Source organism: Neoarius graeffei, chromosome 22 (genome assembly GCF_027579695.1).
Source record: "Neoarius graeffei isolate fNeoGra1 chromosome 22, fNeoGra1.pri, whole genome shotgun sequence".
Classification (NCBI taxonomy): Eukaryota; Metazoa; Chordata; class Actinopteri; order Siluriformes; family Ariidae; genus Neoarius; species Neoarius graeffei.
Genome location: NC_083590.1, coordinates 11,850,830 through 11,867,509, shown reverse-complemented (window position 1 = coordinate 11,867,509; position 16,680 = coordinate 11,850,830). Strand labels below are relative to the sequence as shown.

The 16,680-nt window shown below is 42.3% G+C and overlaps 1 protein-coding gene across 3 annotated transcripts in view; it reads left to right on the top strand.

Annotated features, from left to right (window-relative positions):
• Window positions 1-16,680, top strand: part of LOC132870641 (myosin-9-like) — an 88,836-nt gene that overhangs the window by 49,927 nt on the left and 22,229 nt on the right. For all 3 annotated transcript variants that reach the window (XM_060904389.1, XM_060904390.1, XM_060904388.1), the window contains 11 exons: window positions 509-607; window positions 1,251-1,394; window positions 3,291-3,386; window positions 3,579-3,850; window positions 3,953-4,126; window positions 11,004-11,177; window positions 11,270-11,384; window positions 15,479-15,666; window positions 15,739-15,860; window positions 15,953-16,022; window positions 16,405-16,565. In XM_060904389.1, coding sequence (XP_060760372.1) covers window positions 509-607; window positions 1,251-1,394; window positions 3,291-3,386; window positions 3,579-3,850; window positions 3,953-4,126; window positions 11,004-11,177; window positions 11,270-11,384; window positions 15,479-15,666; window positions 15,739-15,860; window positions 15,953-16,022; window positions 16,405-16,565 — 1,615 coding nt within the window. The remainder of the gene's footprint in view (window positions 1-508; window positions 608-1,250; window positions 1,395-3,290; window positions 3,387-3,578; window positions 3,851-3,952; window positions 4,127-11,003; window positions 11,178-11,269; window positions 11,385-15,478; window positions 15,667-15,738; window positions 15,861-15,952; window positions 16,023-16,404; window positions 16,566-16,680) is intronic.

Below are 16,680 nucleotides of genomic sequence, written 5' to 3'. Positions count from 1 at the left end.
CGGCAGCAACATCTCTTCTCGCAGATGGATTAACGCTATTCACAGACGACGTTATTTTTTTCCCCACACTTCATGTTTTTTCTTATTGCTACATTCTTCGCTGAATTTGCCTAATAAAACGTCTTTGTAGGAATTAAATTCCTCTAATATAGCCAGATTTTCCGAGTGGCTAAACGGCACTGAACGACCACTGTGTCCGCCATTTTTTTGTTTGTTTTGAAGAGTCTTAAAATACCCACAATCCTTTGCAGCATAGTACGACTTAAGATAGTCGGAGTCTTAACTGCTTTGTGTAACAGTATTTGTTAGACGTCTATGCTAAGCCCGACTATACCCGCTGTCCAAGTTAAAGTCATAGTCTAACTTAGTGAAACCGGCTGCTGAAGTGTCGATCTAAATCATCGAGTCTTGGAAAAGTCGTTTCAACGAACACGTACAAACGTGAAGTGTTATGAAGGTGACGCCACGGACAGTGCTGTGCAGCGTTCCTTAACCAGCGCGCTCTCAGACCTGCTGGAGAAATCCCGCGCCATCCGCCAGGCCCGCGAGGAGAGAACCTTCCACATTTTCTACTACATGCTCACCGGAGCTGGAGACAAACTACGCAGTGAGTTTCTGCAGCTGGTTTTATAGATCTGTGTATGTATCCGTTCGCACGCAAAGCCTGACGTGATGCTGTACGATGATGGAGTGAACATCTCCGTGTCATACCGTTGGAGGAAAATAATCGACGATGAGACGATCCAGCAAAATAAACGCCACCGTTCCTACCCCGGAGTCGATTGTTTTCCTATCATAGTCGATCCTGAAGTGCTACAGCAATTTATCGATTGATTTTTTTATCTATTAAATTATGACATCATACTGTTTTTATCTGTTTATATTTGCATTTAATGTTATGAAATAGAAGTTTAATTAAATGGGATTTTAATGACGTATGAGTTCAGGTATTAAATGAGCACCAAACAAGATCACGCCAAATTACCGTACATGTTACTTACCAACTGTGTTCATGCCACATGATCTGCTGTTAACCAGCGCCCCCTAGTGGATATTTAAATAGTTGAACCACGTGCCGTCCACAGAGGCTCACGAATCAGTCGAGCCCAAATACGTGCAGCCTCTCGGAGGGGGGGGAATGCTGTTTGGTGCTTTTTACATCACACAGCGAACAGTCCGTTAATGTCGTGTGGTGTTTTTAATAAAGTCTTGAGCCTGAGCTAAGATCAGATTTATATTTGTGTGTGTAGATGAACTGTGTTTGGAGGGCTACAGCAAGTATCGCTTCCTGTCCAACGGAAACGTCACCATCCCTGGCCAGCAGGACAAAGACATGTTCGTGGAGACCACGGAGGCCATGCGCATCATGGGCTTCCCTGAGGACGAGCAGATCGGTGAGAGAGACACACACAGACGAAGAACTCTAAACGTGTACTTCATTATTAATCCCTGGATGTATCGTTATAGAGGTTTTGCTCCATAACCTCCATAGCAACAGTAACTATGCCGCCATGACGGGGCCACGCTTGTAGTACTTCATTCGGCTGAGTCAGTTGTTGATCAGCGTGGGAAGGTTTTACTGCGGTTTTGGCCGTGCAGATCATTCTGAAGGAAACGAAGACATCAGGTTTTTGAGTTTACCGAAAGTAATTCTTCATCGGGGGGAGGTTTCGGAATGTAGAAGGGAAAAACGGGGCGAAGAAACATTCAGCGGGACTCGGTGTGGAACGGAGAGATCAAACACCCTATGGTTCGTGCGCTCATTTCATATCCATGAAGGTAAGAATTTAAAAAAATAATAATTTGAGAACTTAAAATGCTTTTCAGACAAATTTCGACCTTTTGTGTCAATAACGTTTGGTTTTATTTGTCCAGGAAAACCTACGTAACTGGTGTTGGTGGTAGTTTTTGTAGCGTTGCTGTTGCTCAGGGTTGTTGCAGTTTCAGAGACGATCAAAGAAAGTCCTATGATTTCTGTGTCTGTTTTTTCCCCCTGGCCTTCGAAGATTTAAGTAAAAATATCAGTGTCTTGTAATTCTAAGGATTGTGGTACTTTGTTATTGGTGTCGGCTTAAGCTGCTTACAAGGAAGCCACTTTTCATCAGTAATATGCATAAACAGCGGCGGCACAAACGATTACTCACTCAGGATAATTTTTTTTTTTTTTTTTTTTTTAAGGGCACACTTCCTCCCTCCATTTTCAACCAATAATCACCAAATTTCACATGAAGAATCCCTCTGGGCTGAAATATGTTGCGATGACTTTTGGTGCTGATCTGGATCGCTGATCCGGAATGATCCATGAAAAACGGGTTTTCTCTTTTTCTCTCTCTTGCTGCCCCCCTCCCTTTCTGGATCTATAGGGTACGGTGACCGGACGTCCCCGTTTGTAAGAGCTTGCACAAATTACTGTAACTTTAGTCACCGTCTCTGTCGAGTTCAAATTCCCGCTTCACCGTCAAACCGTATCGCTCCTCCACGCGAGCAGACTCGACCCCAACCAGCAGGCTGTTAATACACTACCGTGTGCGTTTTTGTTTGTAAAACGGCTGTCCAAGGTTTCGAAGGAGTTTCATTTAACCTCGGGAGAAATAACACAAGCTTAATCTCAGTGCCTCGTTGATTATAATAAACAAAGTAATCCTTCAGAACTCCAGTCTTTCTGATTAGAATCTTCAACCTGTAAAGATGCATCCTGACCAAAAAGCTGGTCCACTTCGAGACTTGTGGGCCTTGATCTGATATTTCGTGTAAAGATTTGCAGGTGGCGTTGTCGGGGGATTCGACATCAGGCCTCGATTCCGGGGGGGGGGGGGACATTCATAACGTTGCAGAGATGGATGTTACTGATGAATTCTAGTTTTTTCTGTAATTGTTCTGCTCTTCAAAGCCTAAAAATCACAATATTTCAGGGGAAAATAAGTCACGTGTTCTGTCTGTCTCGTCGCCATTTTGTTTTAACCTGCCCCCTGTCATAGCGGCATAGTTACTGTTGCTATGGAGGTCACATGACGGTGCAAAGCCTCTGCAGTCCTGAACAGAGACTCATCCTGATGATTTAAACAGTACAGTGGAGTTAAATCTAATCGGGTATAAATAAACCACTGGTATTTAAATATAGAATAAATTGTGTATACTAACGTTCTGTCCTATAACGTGTTAGCCACGGACATTAAACTAGCTAGCTAACTTAAAAGCATAAATAAGGGAACAGAAGGAAGATAAAACTTGTAGCTCCTTTTTATAACGACCGCCTCATTCTCCATAATATACACGTGTTTGTTTTGCAGGTCTGCTGCGTGTCATCTCTTCTGTCCTGCAGCTGGGGAACATCAGCTTTAAGAAGGAGCGTCACTCAGACCAAGCCTCCATGCCTGATGATACGGGTGATTCATATCTCAGAATTCCCTAAAGAGTGGGCGTGGTCTAATGTTTGAATGATTTAGTGACATTGTATCAGCCCCGCCCACTTTAGGTCATTTTGTGTCTTATGAGTCAGGCGTTTAAAATCGTTTCCCCACCATAAAGGTGATTTTTTTAAAGCTTTTTAAACAATTTTTTTTCCTTCTCCCCTCCAGCGGCGCAGAAGGTGTGCCACCTGATGGGCATGAACGTGACGGACTTTACCCGGGCCATCCTGAGCCCCCGTATCAAGGTGGGCCGGGACTACGTGCAGAAGGCACAGACGCAGGAGCAGGCCGAGTTTGCTGTGGAGGCTCTGGCCAAAGCCACGTACGAGAGGATGTTCCGCTGGCTCGTCATGCGCATCAACAAAGCCCTGGACAAGACCAAGCGCCAGGGAGCGTCCTTCATCGGCATCCTGGACATCGCCGGCTTCGAGATCTTCGAGGTACTGCTGAGTCGTCGGGATTTGTTCCCCGTGCTTCATCGTCTCCTCCGTTGTGAAAGCGTGTTGGTTCTAAAGCACTTTTTTTTTTTCCCCTTCTTTCAGCTGAACTCGTTCGAGCAGCTGTGCATCAACTACACCAATGAGAAGCTGCAGCAGCTCTTCAACCACACCATGTTCATCCTGGAGCAGGAGGAGTACCAGCGCGAGGGCATCGAGTGGAGCTTCATCGACTTCGGCCTCGACCTGCAGCCCTGCATCGACCTCATCGAGAAGCCTGTAAGTGTGGGCGGGGAACCCTGCGAGACGCAGAGTCCGTCTCGGACGGCTAGACGCTTGTTTCATTCAGCGCTTCCGGTCACGTTTTGTGGCTGGAAAGGTTGCCAGATTTGCTGAAAACAAACTTCAAACCAGTTGTTAGTAAAACTGTAAACAGCAGTGCGCGCACACACAACCAATACAGCCAACATAAAAGATGATGCAGAAGGTGCGGTTTTGTTTTATTAAAACCCTTTTTACCCACAATTTATCACTTAAAACTCCCCTGAGTCATTAATTAATTCGAGCAACCAAACAGGAAGTTCGAGTATTCTTTCACACAAATATAATGTTAATATCGTACGAGGCTCCGTGACCCTTTGAACGCTTTTTTTTTTTTTTTGCGCTGGTGAGATTAATTAGTATAGGTAAGCGTATGGGGCCGAGTAAAATTGAGGATTAATTTCACGAGTGATTTCCAAGTTTTGAAAATTCCCCGAGTCGCAAAGCGACAAGGACAGTTTAAAAACTTTGAAATCACGAGAGATCCTTAATTTTACGAGGAACTGTATGATTGCTTGCTTATAATATATCGGGCCAAATTCACACTTCGGAAGCCGTTCAAGTTCACAACATTTTGTCATTCACGTTTTCTGAACCAGTCAGGGCGCAAGACTGTGTTGCACGTTGGAATCAGTTTCTAAAGCGTTCCTTGTTTTCGCAAATCTCTCGCTTTTTCCCTCAAGGACTTTTCGTGATTTCTTGAAAAGTAACATCTTTCAGGATTGATCCCGGATATTTCTCTCGTCTCAGATGCCGATCCAATGCTGCCTGCGTTACTTTAAGAGAGTCTGGTTTGTAGTTTTCCCCATTTTCTTTCCTCACTTCTCGCATAAAACTGCAATTGCACCTTGCCTAAAGGGGTGTTCACACGGCACATATTTGCATTGATGCTGCACTGATGTATTTTGTTGCGATATATCTTACACCAGTGTAAATTTTGTGGCGCGTTCACACGTCACAAACCTGCTTACTAGAGAGAAGCGTGTTAGCACCGGTGCAGCCCCACTTGCATTCACACAGCAGTTTTTGCGACCGTGCTATACGATAGTAATAATGTGGAAATGAAATATGCGCATGCGTGAAAATGTGCTTCCTTTTCCCGGTTGTCATGGCATCACCAAGTGCCGGGAAAACAACGTGGATGAAGACCCCAGTGTTGCCAGATACTGCTGACGTTTTCCAGCCCAAAATGTGTTCGAATCCGCCAAAATACACTTAAAACCGCCCAATCTGGCAACACTGGAAGACACGCAGTTCTGTTGTTGATATTCGCCATTTTGGAAGCGCAAAATACCAGGATGCAAGTTATGCAATGCCCGTATGTAATCAACTCTCCTCACGCGTAGCGAGTCTACCCCTGTAGCGTTCAGACGTCCCATTTTATATCGGTGCTGCCCCGCAAACTAGCATTTACTCCGGAGTAAATTTCTTAAACCACCTCCCGAGCAGGGTTAGATTTGCACCGGTTTAAGCAGCTTTCAGGGGCGACACCAGGATAACTTTGTACCGTGTGAACGCTCTACCGGGGCAGCCCCGGTGCTACACCGGAGTAAAAGTTGCCGTGTGAACACCCCTAAACTCACAGCATTCATACGCCACTAGAGTTGTTTATTTGTCTTTCTGCGGCCCATTTCTTAAACACGGAAAGCCAGAAATTTTTTTTTTTGTATTTTCATTTTCGCTTGCAGCTTTCAATGGGTTTATCATTTCTTCGTCAAATATAGCGAAACGCGGCATTGCAGAGTCAGCCATTTTGACAAAATTTGCTCATTTTTGTAACCGTAACCAAGCAACAAACTAGCCAGTAGCATTTCAGAAATACGGCCCCGCGTTAAGAAAAAAAGCCCTCCTTGATTGACCAATCAGAATTGAGTCATCTGGCCCCGTGTGTTGTTTATTTTAAACACCTACGTGCCAAAGACTTGTTTTTCATCGTTGCCAAATTTCTGCCTGTAAAGAATTGTTAAAAGGATGTTTTGCAGCCTTCATGAAAAGGTGTTTTTTAAATGTTAAGTATTACCTTTCCTTTGATTCAGACTCAACAGCAAACAGTCCGTGTGTAAATCCTGCTAAATATTACTCCAATCTAATGACTTTTTAAAAAAAAATAAATTAAAAAAAAAAAATTTTCAAGCGTGAAGTGCTCTGGTTCTGTTGGCAGAGAGGTTCTCGTCCTAAACAGTTATTTCTAGAAACAAGCAAAATAATCTGCCGCTGCTACAAGATGGGCATGGAACGATGCGTGGTGCAACGATAAGTCACGATGATACGAATTTGATGATTCGAGTCGATGAAATAAAAATAAAGGGTCATTCCGTGCCAACTCACCTAAGGGTCCCCACATCACCGTCTCAGATTTTGCTCAAAAAATTCTATAATCAAGAATCATATGTTTGTACCACACATGCAAAATATTAGCTCCCAATTCATTGTAGTTTTGGAACTACAGGCCTTTGAAATTTTGATGTCAAAATACCACATGACGAAATGGCTCTTTCCCCAACTTCAGAGACCCATAACTTTTTATTGCAGCTATCTAGACAGTTGTGTGTGCAGATTCTTACTGAATGATACCCACTCTTTTCAAATCTGTTGCCAGAAAGCCTCTGAAGGACATACGTTTTGCATAATGGGAAGCCAAAAATGACGTTTTGGCCAAAATCACTTAAAATTCATTAAAACTCTAGGGGGCATAGTAGAAATATGAAGCTAGTTAGATTTTTTTCCTCACTACATAGTAATTGTAGGGTTGTTATCTGTTCACAGAAACATATTTTGCCATGAAATTTCAATTCCTGAATTTAAAAAAAAAATTAACATCTTGCGTCCTTTCCGAGGGGGCTAAAATAGGGCATTTTTGCCATCTTATTTGGTCATGTGGCTAGGGGTTTAGGATCTTCTAATTTTTTGTGAAGATGCTCTCATATAAGATGTAACTACTCCCTGATTTTTTTTAACAAACGCCCCTTGCTTCATATTTTAATAATTTGTTTTGTACATGGACAGTCATCATTTTTCACTTTTTTCCACATTCAGAACTCTGTAACTCTAAATTGGAAAATTCCTACTAGCAGCTATTTCAGATTTACATACACTGACACACAAATTTTCATATTTTAGTAGTAGTATGCCCAAGAAATTCATATTTTTCTTTCTATTGGGACCTAAAAACAGCTATTTGGCCAAAAATGACAAACGCTGGGCAGCTTTTAATAAACAAGGGAATAATGAAGGGGTGTTTTGCACACAAATTAAGGCTTATAAGAACGTAATCTAGGCATACACATTTCCTGAACAACTTTTACTGTATTGTATAGTATTTTTTGCAATTAGAAAATTTTAGGTATAATTGCAATTTTTGTTGAATATCCTTGGAAAATATAGAAAAATAACAAAATTCTGGAGTAGTATTTTTAATATACTTCAAGGTTGTGTAAGCACAAAACATTTAGCAATGAGGTTTTATTTACATATTAACACATTCAATGATCCATGATCATGATGTTGAAAAACATCACAAGATTTGTACATAATTTAAAGTCAAATATGGGCATCCGTGATAATGGGTAATTCATTCACAGGCAGTACAGTTTCATGTGATGTGCTAAGACACTCATAAACTGTCATCTAGTAGTACATAAGTTAAAACTTAAGTCTTTCACAAGTTTGAAGTCATCCTCTGTTAGTTGGTATTGGCGTCCCCCACTTTTTATGTTTGGGGCCTCTACCACACAAAGGACATGAAGCAAAGGCACCCAACATTCATCTTTCCTGCTTTGTGGTGGCCATGAGAATGTGTTGCCTCGTCCTTGTCTCATGAAATTGACATACACATCATTTTCTTCTTCATTTCTGGTGACAATATTTCCAATGTACCATTTTCTGTCATAAACACAGGCAACATATTTGCCCGGCTGGTACATATTTGGTGCAGATTGGGACATTTGGCTTGGGGCCTGTAACTGGGACTGTAAAACTGGTGTGGTTTCAGGTCCTATGTCCACTACCGATGATGGTACCACATCAGAAGAAACCCTTCTCATCTCCAGCTGAGTGGGTGCAATTGGGCTAAGGATATCATTGCTTATATATATATATATATATATAAAATGTGTGTGGATAGAAAGTCACCACATCTTTAATTTATGAGGAAAATAGCCCATTCCCTCCAGAACTTGAAAAATATCAAGTCAACATTTTTGTCATTTTTGGCCAAATAGCTGTTTTTAGGTCCCAATAGAAAGAAAAATATGAATTTCTTGGGCATACTACTACTAAAATATGAAAATTTGTGTGTCAGTGTATGTAAATCTGAAATAGCTGCTAGTAGGAATCTTCCAATTTAGAGTTACAGAGTTCTGAATGTGGAAAAAAGTGAAAAATGATGAAACTGTCCATGTACAAAACAAATTATTAAAATATGAAGCAAGGGGCGTTTGTTAAAAAAAATCAGGGAGTAGTTACATCTTATATGAGAGCATCTTCACAAAAAATTAGAAGATCCTAAACCCCTAGCCACATTACCAAATAAGATGGCAAAAATGCCCTATTTTAGCCCCCTCGGAAAGGACGTAAGATGTTAAAAAAATTTTTAAAAATTCAGGAATATAATTTTCATCGCAAAATATGTTTCTGTGAACAGATAACAACCCTACAATTACTATTTAATGAGGAAAAAAATCTAACTAGTTTCATATTTCTACTAGGCCCCTTAGAGTTTTAATGAATTTTAAGCGATTTTGGCCAAAATGCCATTTTTGGCTTCCTATTATGCAAAAAGTATGTCCTTCAGAGGCTTTCTGGCAACAGATTTGAAAAGAGTGGGTATCATTCAGTAAGAATCTGCACACACAACTTTCTAGATAGCTGCAATAAAAAGTTATGGGTCTCTGAAGTTGGGGAAAGAGCCAATTTCGACATGTGGTGTTTTGACATCAATATTTCAAAGGCCTGTAGTTCCAAAACTACAACATAATTGGGGGCTAATATTTTGCATGTGTGGTACAAACATATGATTCTTGATTAGAGAATTTTTTGAGTAAAATCTGAGACGGTGATGTGGGGGAGTTCCTGAAATTTAGGTGAGTTGGCACGGAATGACCCTAAAACGATCAGGCTGTGTGATCTCTTACCGTGTCCGAAATCACTCCCTACTCACTATCTAGTGAATTCACCATTTTGTAGCGCTGTCCGATTGTACAGTGAGGGTTATTCCACCCTGTAGAGTGCACTCAAAGCATCATGAAAAGTAGTGTACAACCGATGGGCACTAACCAAGCAATAAATCCCATCATGCATTGCAGTTAGGCTGGAAGAAAGAGTGTTGGAGATGAACGGACGGAGGAAGAATAAGTAAGAGAATAGAAAATAAGCTAAACTAGGATAAGACAGATAAAATACAGGAATAAAAAAGCACAGAGCGAGGAATTAATCAAAAGCCTCAAATGTGATTTAATAAAAGGCAGCGGTGAAGAAGAAAGTGTTCAGCCTTGATTTAAAAGAACTGAAAGATGCAGCAGATACAAATTACTTTGCACTGATTACTGAGCGTAGTTCCCACGTTGTAATATGGATTTATCACAAACACGTAATTTATTTTGAGAACTCACCAGCCGACTGATCTGGCACGATTTAATTGTGCGACAGTAATGACGTGCGGTGGAGTAGTGTCTGAAAGCGGTCCCCCCACCACCACCATTTTACCAACGTGCTCAATGTTTTGTCCTGTATGTAGAATTCCCTAGATAGGGAGTAGGGAATGAGTGTGATTTTTGGACACAGCCTTGGCGTTTCTTTGCTGTAATCGTGGCGTTTGGACAGCAGAGGGCGCTGTATTAACATACAATATCAGGAATACACGTCACTTCGCTGTAGGTGGAAGTAACACAGGTCTAATGTGTGTGAAAAAGCACAAAACAGACGTAAAATGTGAACGAGCTGCTGTGCGATGTGTACAGATAGATTTAAGAAAAAATTGGAGCTCTGTTTTAAGACTACTGAAGGATAAAGAGAAGCAAATGGAGGAAGTACAAATGTTCATAAGTTTAAGGAAAGGAATATTTGTCAATGTTTTTTTTAAAAAAAAGGAGTATTTTAGTTAATAGCCTATTATATTTTGCTCCAACCTTTACAAATGAGTGATTTAATTGTTGGCTATTAAGAAAATGAAAAGCATTTTTTTATTTAATAAAAGGAATATTTACGCTGATGAAGAATAGGAAAATTAATGTTGCTTTTAGTGGATTTATTTATTTTTTTTCAAAAATATTGTAGGAAACTCGATTTATAAATAACGTCATCTAAATAGGTCACCGCATTCGCATTGTGGGGACGGAGGATTCAGTCCATGAGATGCTGAAATGTCCCTAAGGCCCTAAACAACCCAAACAGAAGGGTGATGACTTGGTATAATCCAGACAGCGTGGACCCCCCCGGATAATGGAGTCAAGGGGATCTGCTCATATCCCTTAGTCAATTCTAGTGTCGAATAAAAGCGAGCCACACATAATCGATCGATCAGCGCGAGGCGTCGGCTGTGTCCCCGATTTAGACACCGCTTTGAGTTTTCGTTACGTGTGTAATGCTAGAACTGAGCAGTCACGGGTAAACGCAGGCTGAATAACCGGTTTTGATTGATGATCTCAGAAGAAATACGAGACCTTTTTGGCCATGTTTAAGACGAGAATGTTTGTGTAGTGAAGGACGTGTGTCAGGAGGTTCGAGTTCACAAAGAGAAGAGCTCAGGGTTTGGGGAGAAGAGCTGCCGGTGCTTTGTAAAAGGGTGTTTGAGAGTTTGAGTTTTGTCCTGATTTGCATGTTCCTGCATGTTCTCCAGGCGAGTCCTCCAGGTATCCTGGCCCTGCTGGATGAGGAGTGCTGGTTCCCCAAAGCCACAGATAAGAGCTTCGTGGAGAAGGTTCTGCAGGAGCAGGGCACACACCCCAAATTCTTCAAACCCAAGAAGCTGAAGGACGAGGCTGATTTCTGCATCATCCACTACGCCGGCAAGGTGAACGCGCACACGCAAAAGCGTCCAAGCACACGTCCTGCTCCACTTCCTGCATTTAAGGGTGTAAAAACTTCTGCGTCTCTCCTCCTCAGGTGGACTACAAAGCTGGCGAGTGGCTGATGAAGAACATGGACCCTCTGAACGATAACGTGGCGTCGCTGCTCAACCAGTCCACCGATAAGTTTGTGTCTGAGCTGTGGAAGGACGGTGAGTGGAGCCGAGTGCAAACCTGGGCTGGATCTCAACTCCTCCTGTGTGTTAGCAGAAAGAACGGGGTTTATCAAGTCCTGTAGTTTATGTTCCCGTGGGATTCGGGTTGCAGGAGGAACCACCGTTGGATTTTGATTTGATTTCCCCATGCTGACTTTTCACATTTCTTCGTTTTTTTTTTTTTTTTCCTGCCGTTCCTCTGTCCATCCCTTGTTCTCACCGTTGTTTCTTCTCTGCTGCTCCTTTGTATCTGTCCTTCTGTTCATCCTCCTCGTCTCGTTTTCTCTCTTTCGGTTGTGTCGGCTCTCAGAGGTGCCGAGTTGCCAGAGAGCTTATTTTTATCAGCGTTTTCCTTTCCTCCATTCCGACTCAGGTGACATCTTTCTGTTTACTTTTGTTTTGATTCTGCCTTCCTTTTTCTTTCTCTTTGTGTTTATCCTGCTGCTGATGGAGGGGTTTCCTGTCAAAAACAATCGCATGTGAACTCGAACCGTTTGAGGAGTCGGTGACACACGCGCGCGTTTTATTTATTTGAAGTTGGTGTGGTTTCGCTTGTCCCTTGTCCTGCTCGGAGAAGATTGTGTGCTGAGCGAGCTTCTCATCCGGGACACGATGGCTACGTGGCACACTGAAAAGCAAAACCTGAACCGCGTTGCTCTCACCAGTGGAAAAAGTCAGCAGGGGATTGATGTATATACACACTACCGTTCAAAAGTTTGGGGTCACTTTGAAATGTCCTTATTTTTGAAAGAAAAGCACTGTTCTTTTCAATGAAGATCACTTTAAACTAATCAGAAATCCACTCTATACATTGCTAATGTGCTAAATGACTATTCTAGCTGCAAATGTCTGGTTTTTGGTGCAATATCTCCATAGGTGTATAGAGGCCCATTTCCAGCAACTCTCACTCCAGTGTTCTAATGGTACAATGTGTTTGCTCATTGCCTCAGAAGGCTAATGGATGATTAGAAAACCCTTGTACAATCATGTTAGCACAGCTGAAAACAGTTGAGCTCTTTAGAGAAGCTATAAAACTGACCTTCCTTTGAGCAGATTGAGTTTCTGGAGCATCACATTTGTGGGGTCGATTAAATGCTCAAAATGGCCAGAAAAATGTCTCGACTATATTTTCTATTCATTTTACAACTTATGGTGGGAAATAAAAGTGTGACTTTTCATGGAAAACACAATTGTCTGGGTGACCCCAAACTTTTGAACGGTAGTGTAAAGTTAAACATTAACGAAGGTTGCATTGCATTTCGCCTTCATCGCTGTGTTGCAGTCGTGTCTCTCTGAAATGCAGTCACGAAGCATCACCACCTCGGAGTACGAACATGAGATTTATAACGTCACGCTTTCGTTGATGCATCATTATTTTTGACAGTAGATACCCTCCTGTGTGTGTGTGTGTGAGTGAGTGTGTGTTCCTCAGCCTGCGCTCATCTCTCTTCCTCTCTCCCTCTCTGTGTAATAGTGTGGTTGGGGCTCCCCTGCTCTTGGTCTTGGGTACTGCAGAGATGGGTATATAAACTGCATGGGTTTGCTTCTGTTTGTATTCACGCACGGATCAGCACAGTACACACACACACACACACATACACACACACTGTGGAACTTGATTCTCTCGGATTAGCATTATATACACACACATGGTCATGATGTTTTTGGATTTGGGTCTGTACACACTAAGGATTGCACAACTGTTCGTTATTTACTTTTGTTTGTCCCCCCCCCCGGAAAAAAAATCAACTACTCATCTTGGACATAGTCGAAGCAAAAACTGAATCAAGAATTCGCTGTTTTTCAGCTGTTAAGGCAATTTTTATATCTAATATATATTCCCAATTCTATTTCTCTCATTTTATTAAATATCGGAATGCGTTTTTGATCGCTATTTTGTCGCTGCTGTAGCAAGTTATGAGTGTTTGAAATGCACTCTAATATATAAGTCCATATGTCAAAGCGACGGCCATAAACGAGATTCGTTGAGACCTGTGCGAGACATCGTAGGACGGAAGTAAAACGTACAGCGGAAATCAAAGTGACCGACATCTGCCAACGTTGTCAAAAGACGCGCGCGCCCTCTTTCAAACGTTGATGTGATCAAGCCGGAAGTTTTGTTTGTTTTGATAGCAATCAGGAAAGTTTGAAAAAAAAAGTCAGCAGTAATCGTCATTTAAACTCGTTTTTGTGCAATACTTCGTTTGGAAAACAGTTTTCAAAATGGCAGCGCCGACACTTGACGTTTCGAAGTCTCGCACGAGTCTTGTGAAGATCGCGCAGATGAGCAACGCCTGCCGTCGACCAAACGAACTAAATTCAACACGGCTAAAAACCGAATAGGCCGATAAGTATAATATTTAATTGCGATTAGTTGTCAATACGAGTCACGATATAAGGTTACTAAAACCGAACACGCAATTGAATAACAACATAATTAAGAAATAAAGCAAGTTTAAAAATGACTTCAGTTCCCCTTTAACAGCTCTACACCGGTGACAAATCACATTTCCTGTTTTTATTCAAAGAACTTTTTTTTTTTTTAAATAAATGTTCACTTACAAAATTTTCATTCGTTTCTCGAATTGCACATGTCCGGACGAGCTGGTGGTTCAGGTGAGATGGTGAGCGTGCGCAGCGCAGCAGCTCGTGTCCATCAACAGCACTCTTGTTTTAGCTCAGTGAGCCGTCTGACTTTGGATGAAGGAGGCCACTTTTAATGTTTTCCGGTTCCTCTGGGATGTTTAACTCCGCCCTCTAACCTCAGGAACTTCCTAAAAGCTAACGGAGTCGGAGTGCGTAGTGACGAGGGATTTGATTTAACGTTTTATTTAGCTTTGAAGGACGACAACAAGGAGGAGAGTTTGAAATAAATTAAATAAAAAAAAAAACACATTGTGTACGCTTCTCACATCTCAACACTTCACGTTTAACGGTTATACCATGAGTCGTACAGGAGCGGACGGGCGACGAGGCGCGTAGCACCGAGATTCAGTGGAGGAACTGGTTTATTCTCTCCACATTCACTGGGTTTTGAGAAACAGAGCTGGGTTTTTTTTTTTTTCAAAATTTGATAACTTTTTACAAAACATCTGACAATCATTTCCACTTAGAATGTAAACAAACTGGCAACGTGAAAGGAGCAATTTGTGAAAAATGCGATAATGCGTGGAAAAAAAAAATTAGAAAACGTTCTTACTGTCATACTTTTTATTGAATTTTTTAAAAATATTTATTTGGTGATTTTAAACCAACTTTTTTAAAGATGCATTACTGCCACCGACTGGGCTGGAGTGTGGAACGGAGATATTTTTGTAGGGGCCATGTTCTTTTAGCCATTTCGGTTTCTTTTAAATACTTTTTGGGGATTTTGTTCAAGTAGAGTTTTTATTTCGTCCTCGGTTGGTTCAGCAACACGCTCCGCCATTTGGTTTTTCTCTACTCATGGTATATGAGCTGATAGCCTACTAGTAGAGTAGCCAATCAGAGTGCGCGATTGCTCATATCCAGTGAATGTAGATGGAATAAAGTGATCTCAAACTGCTTTCCCAGAATGACATGCATTTCGCTGCTTTCTTTCCGAGTGGGGTTTTTCCCCCTGATTAGTTGACATCCCCTCCCCCCCATCCTCAACTAGTGAATGCATGCAATCCATAGTTTGTGCGCGCGCACACACACACACACACACACACACACACACACAGTGTGTGTATATATATTCTGCATGGTTTTGATACTACCTCATATGGTGTTATGATTTAAACATTAATCATTATATTAAGATTTGTATTTAAGACTTTATAAACACACACTGCACTGTATTGGATCTGTTTCCCCTCCGTGTGTGTGTTCACTTCACTGGCATTGTGTGATTTATCCCCCTCTCCCCGCCCCCATGTGTTTCCTGCCTCCTCATCCTCACTCCGACTTGCCCTCATCTCACCGTGTGGTTGTATGCTGCTGTTGTTGTTGTTGTTTATTAGTACCACAGGATTGTGGGTGAACGTGTGCTGCTCGTTTCTTCATCCATAATGAAGCTACATCGCTGAGGTTGTGGTGTTGATCGGTTCTCCTCTTTCTCTATCCCTCAGTGGACCGGATCGTGGGCTTGGATAAGGTGGCAGGAATGTCTGAGATGCCCGGAGCGTTTAAGACCCGTAAGGGAATGTTCCGTACAGTGGGTCAGCTCTATAAGGAGCAGCTGTCTAAGCTGATGGCCACGCTGAGGAACACCAACCCCAACTTCGTGCGCTGCATCATCCCAAACCACGAGAAGAAGGTACAGGAAACTACATGCCCCGCCCACATGATGGGATGAACAGAAGTAAATCTCCCTCTTTCTCTCTCTCAGGCAGGTAAACTGGACCCTCACCTGGTTCTGGACCAGCTCCGGTGTAACGGTGTGTTGGAGGGGATCCGTATCTGCAGACAGGGCTTCCCCAACCGAATCGTCTTCCAGGAGTTCAGACAGAGGTGCGTACGCTCGAGCCTGCTGTGTGTTTCTCACCGGGAGGGAGGGAGTTCTAGAGCTGAGATGGATTTCTGCTTTGCTTTCTGCCCCTCAGGTACGAGATCCTCACCCCTAACGCCATCCCCAAGGGCTTCATGGATGGAAAACAGGCCTGTGTGCTGATGGTAAGAGTTTACTCCCCGACCTCGGGTTGGCGCTCAGACTTCTCTGCCTTACTGACTCTTCTCTAGTTACGCTGTTTATATCTCTACGAGGTGCCAGACCTGTGTTTTATAAAGTTCTGTACAGCAGATCAGTCTGTGTTTTATTATTTTTGTGGTGGAGTTATTACGGGAGATGGGCTATTCCAGTAATTACGGTAAACCTATTGGAAGTTGCAGTGCTGTTCGCTACAGCACTACAACTTGTGTTTTTTCATGTGTTTTAGTGCCATTACAACCAAAATATAATACATCTGCTGTCTTAAAGCAACCTGGAGAAAGTTTTATATGTAAAACACATCTCTGTCTGCATCTCTGTGTGTGTGTGTGTGTGTGTGTGTGTTAGATCAAAGCTCTGGAGTTGGACTCGAACTTGTACCGAATCGGACAGAGTAAAGTGTTCTTCCGTGCCGGAGTCCTGGCCCACCTGGAGGAGGAGCGTGATATGAAGATTACAGACGTCATAATCAGCTTCCAGGCCTGGTGCCGTGGTTACGTCGCCCGAAAGTGAGTGTCGAGACGTAGAACACAACTCAGTCGCCTAGGACTTAGAAAATCTGTTTCTCCAATGATTGGATTGATTGATTGTTAAATTAGCTGTAATTATGTTTAGAAAGGAGAG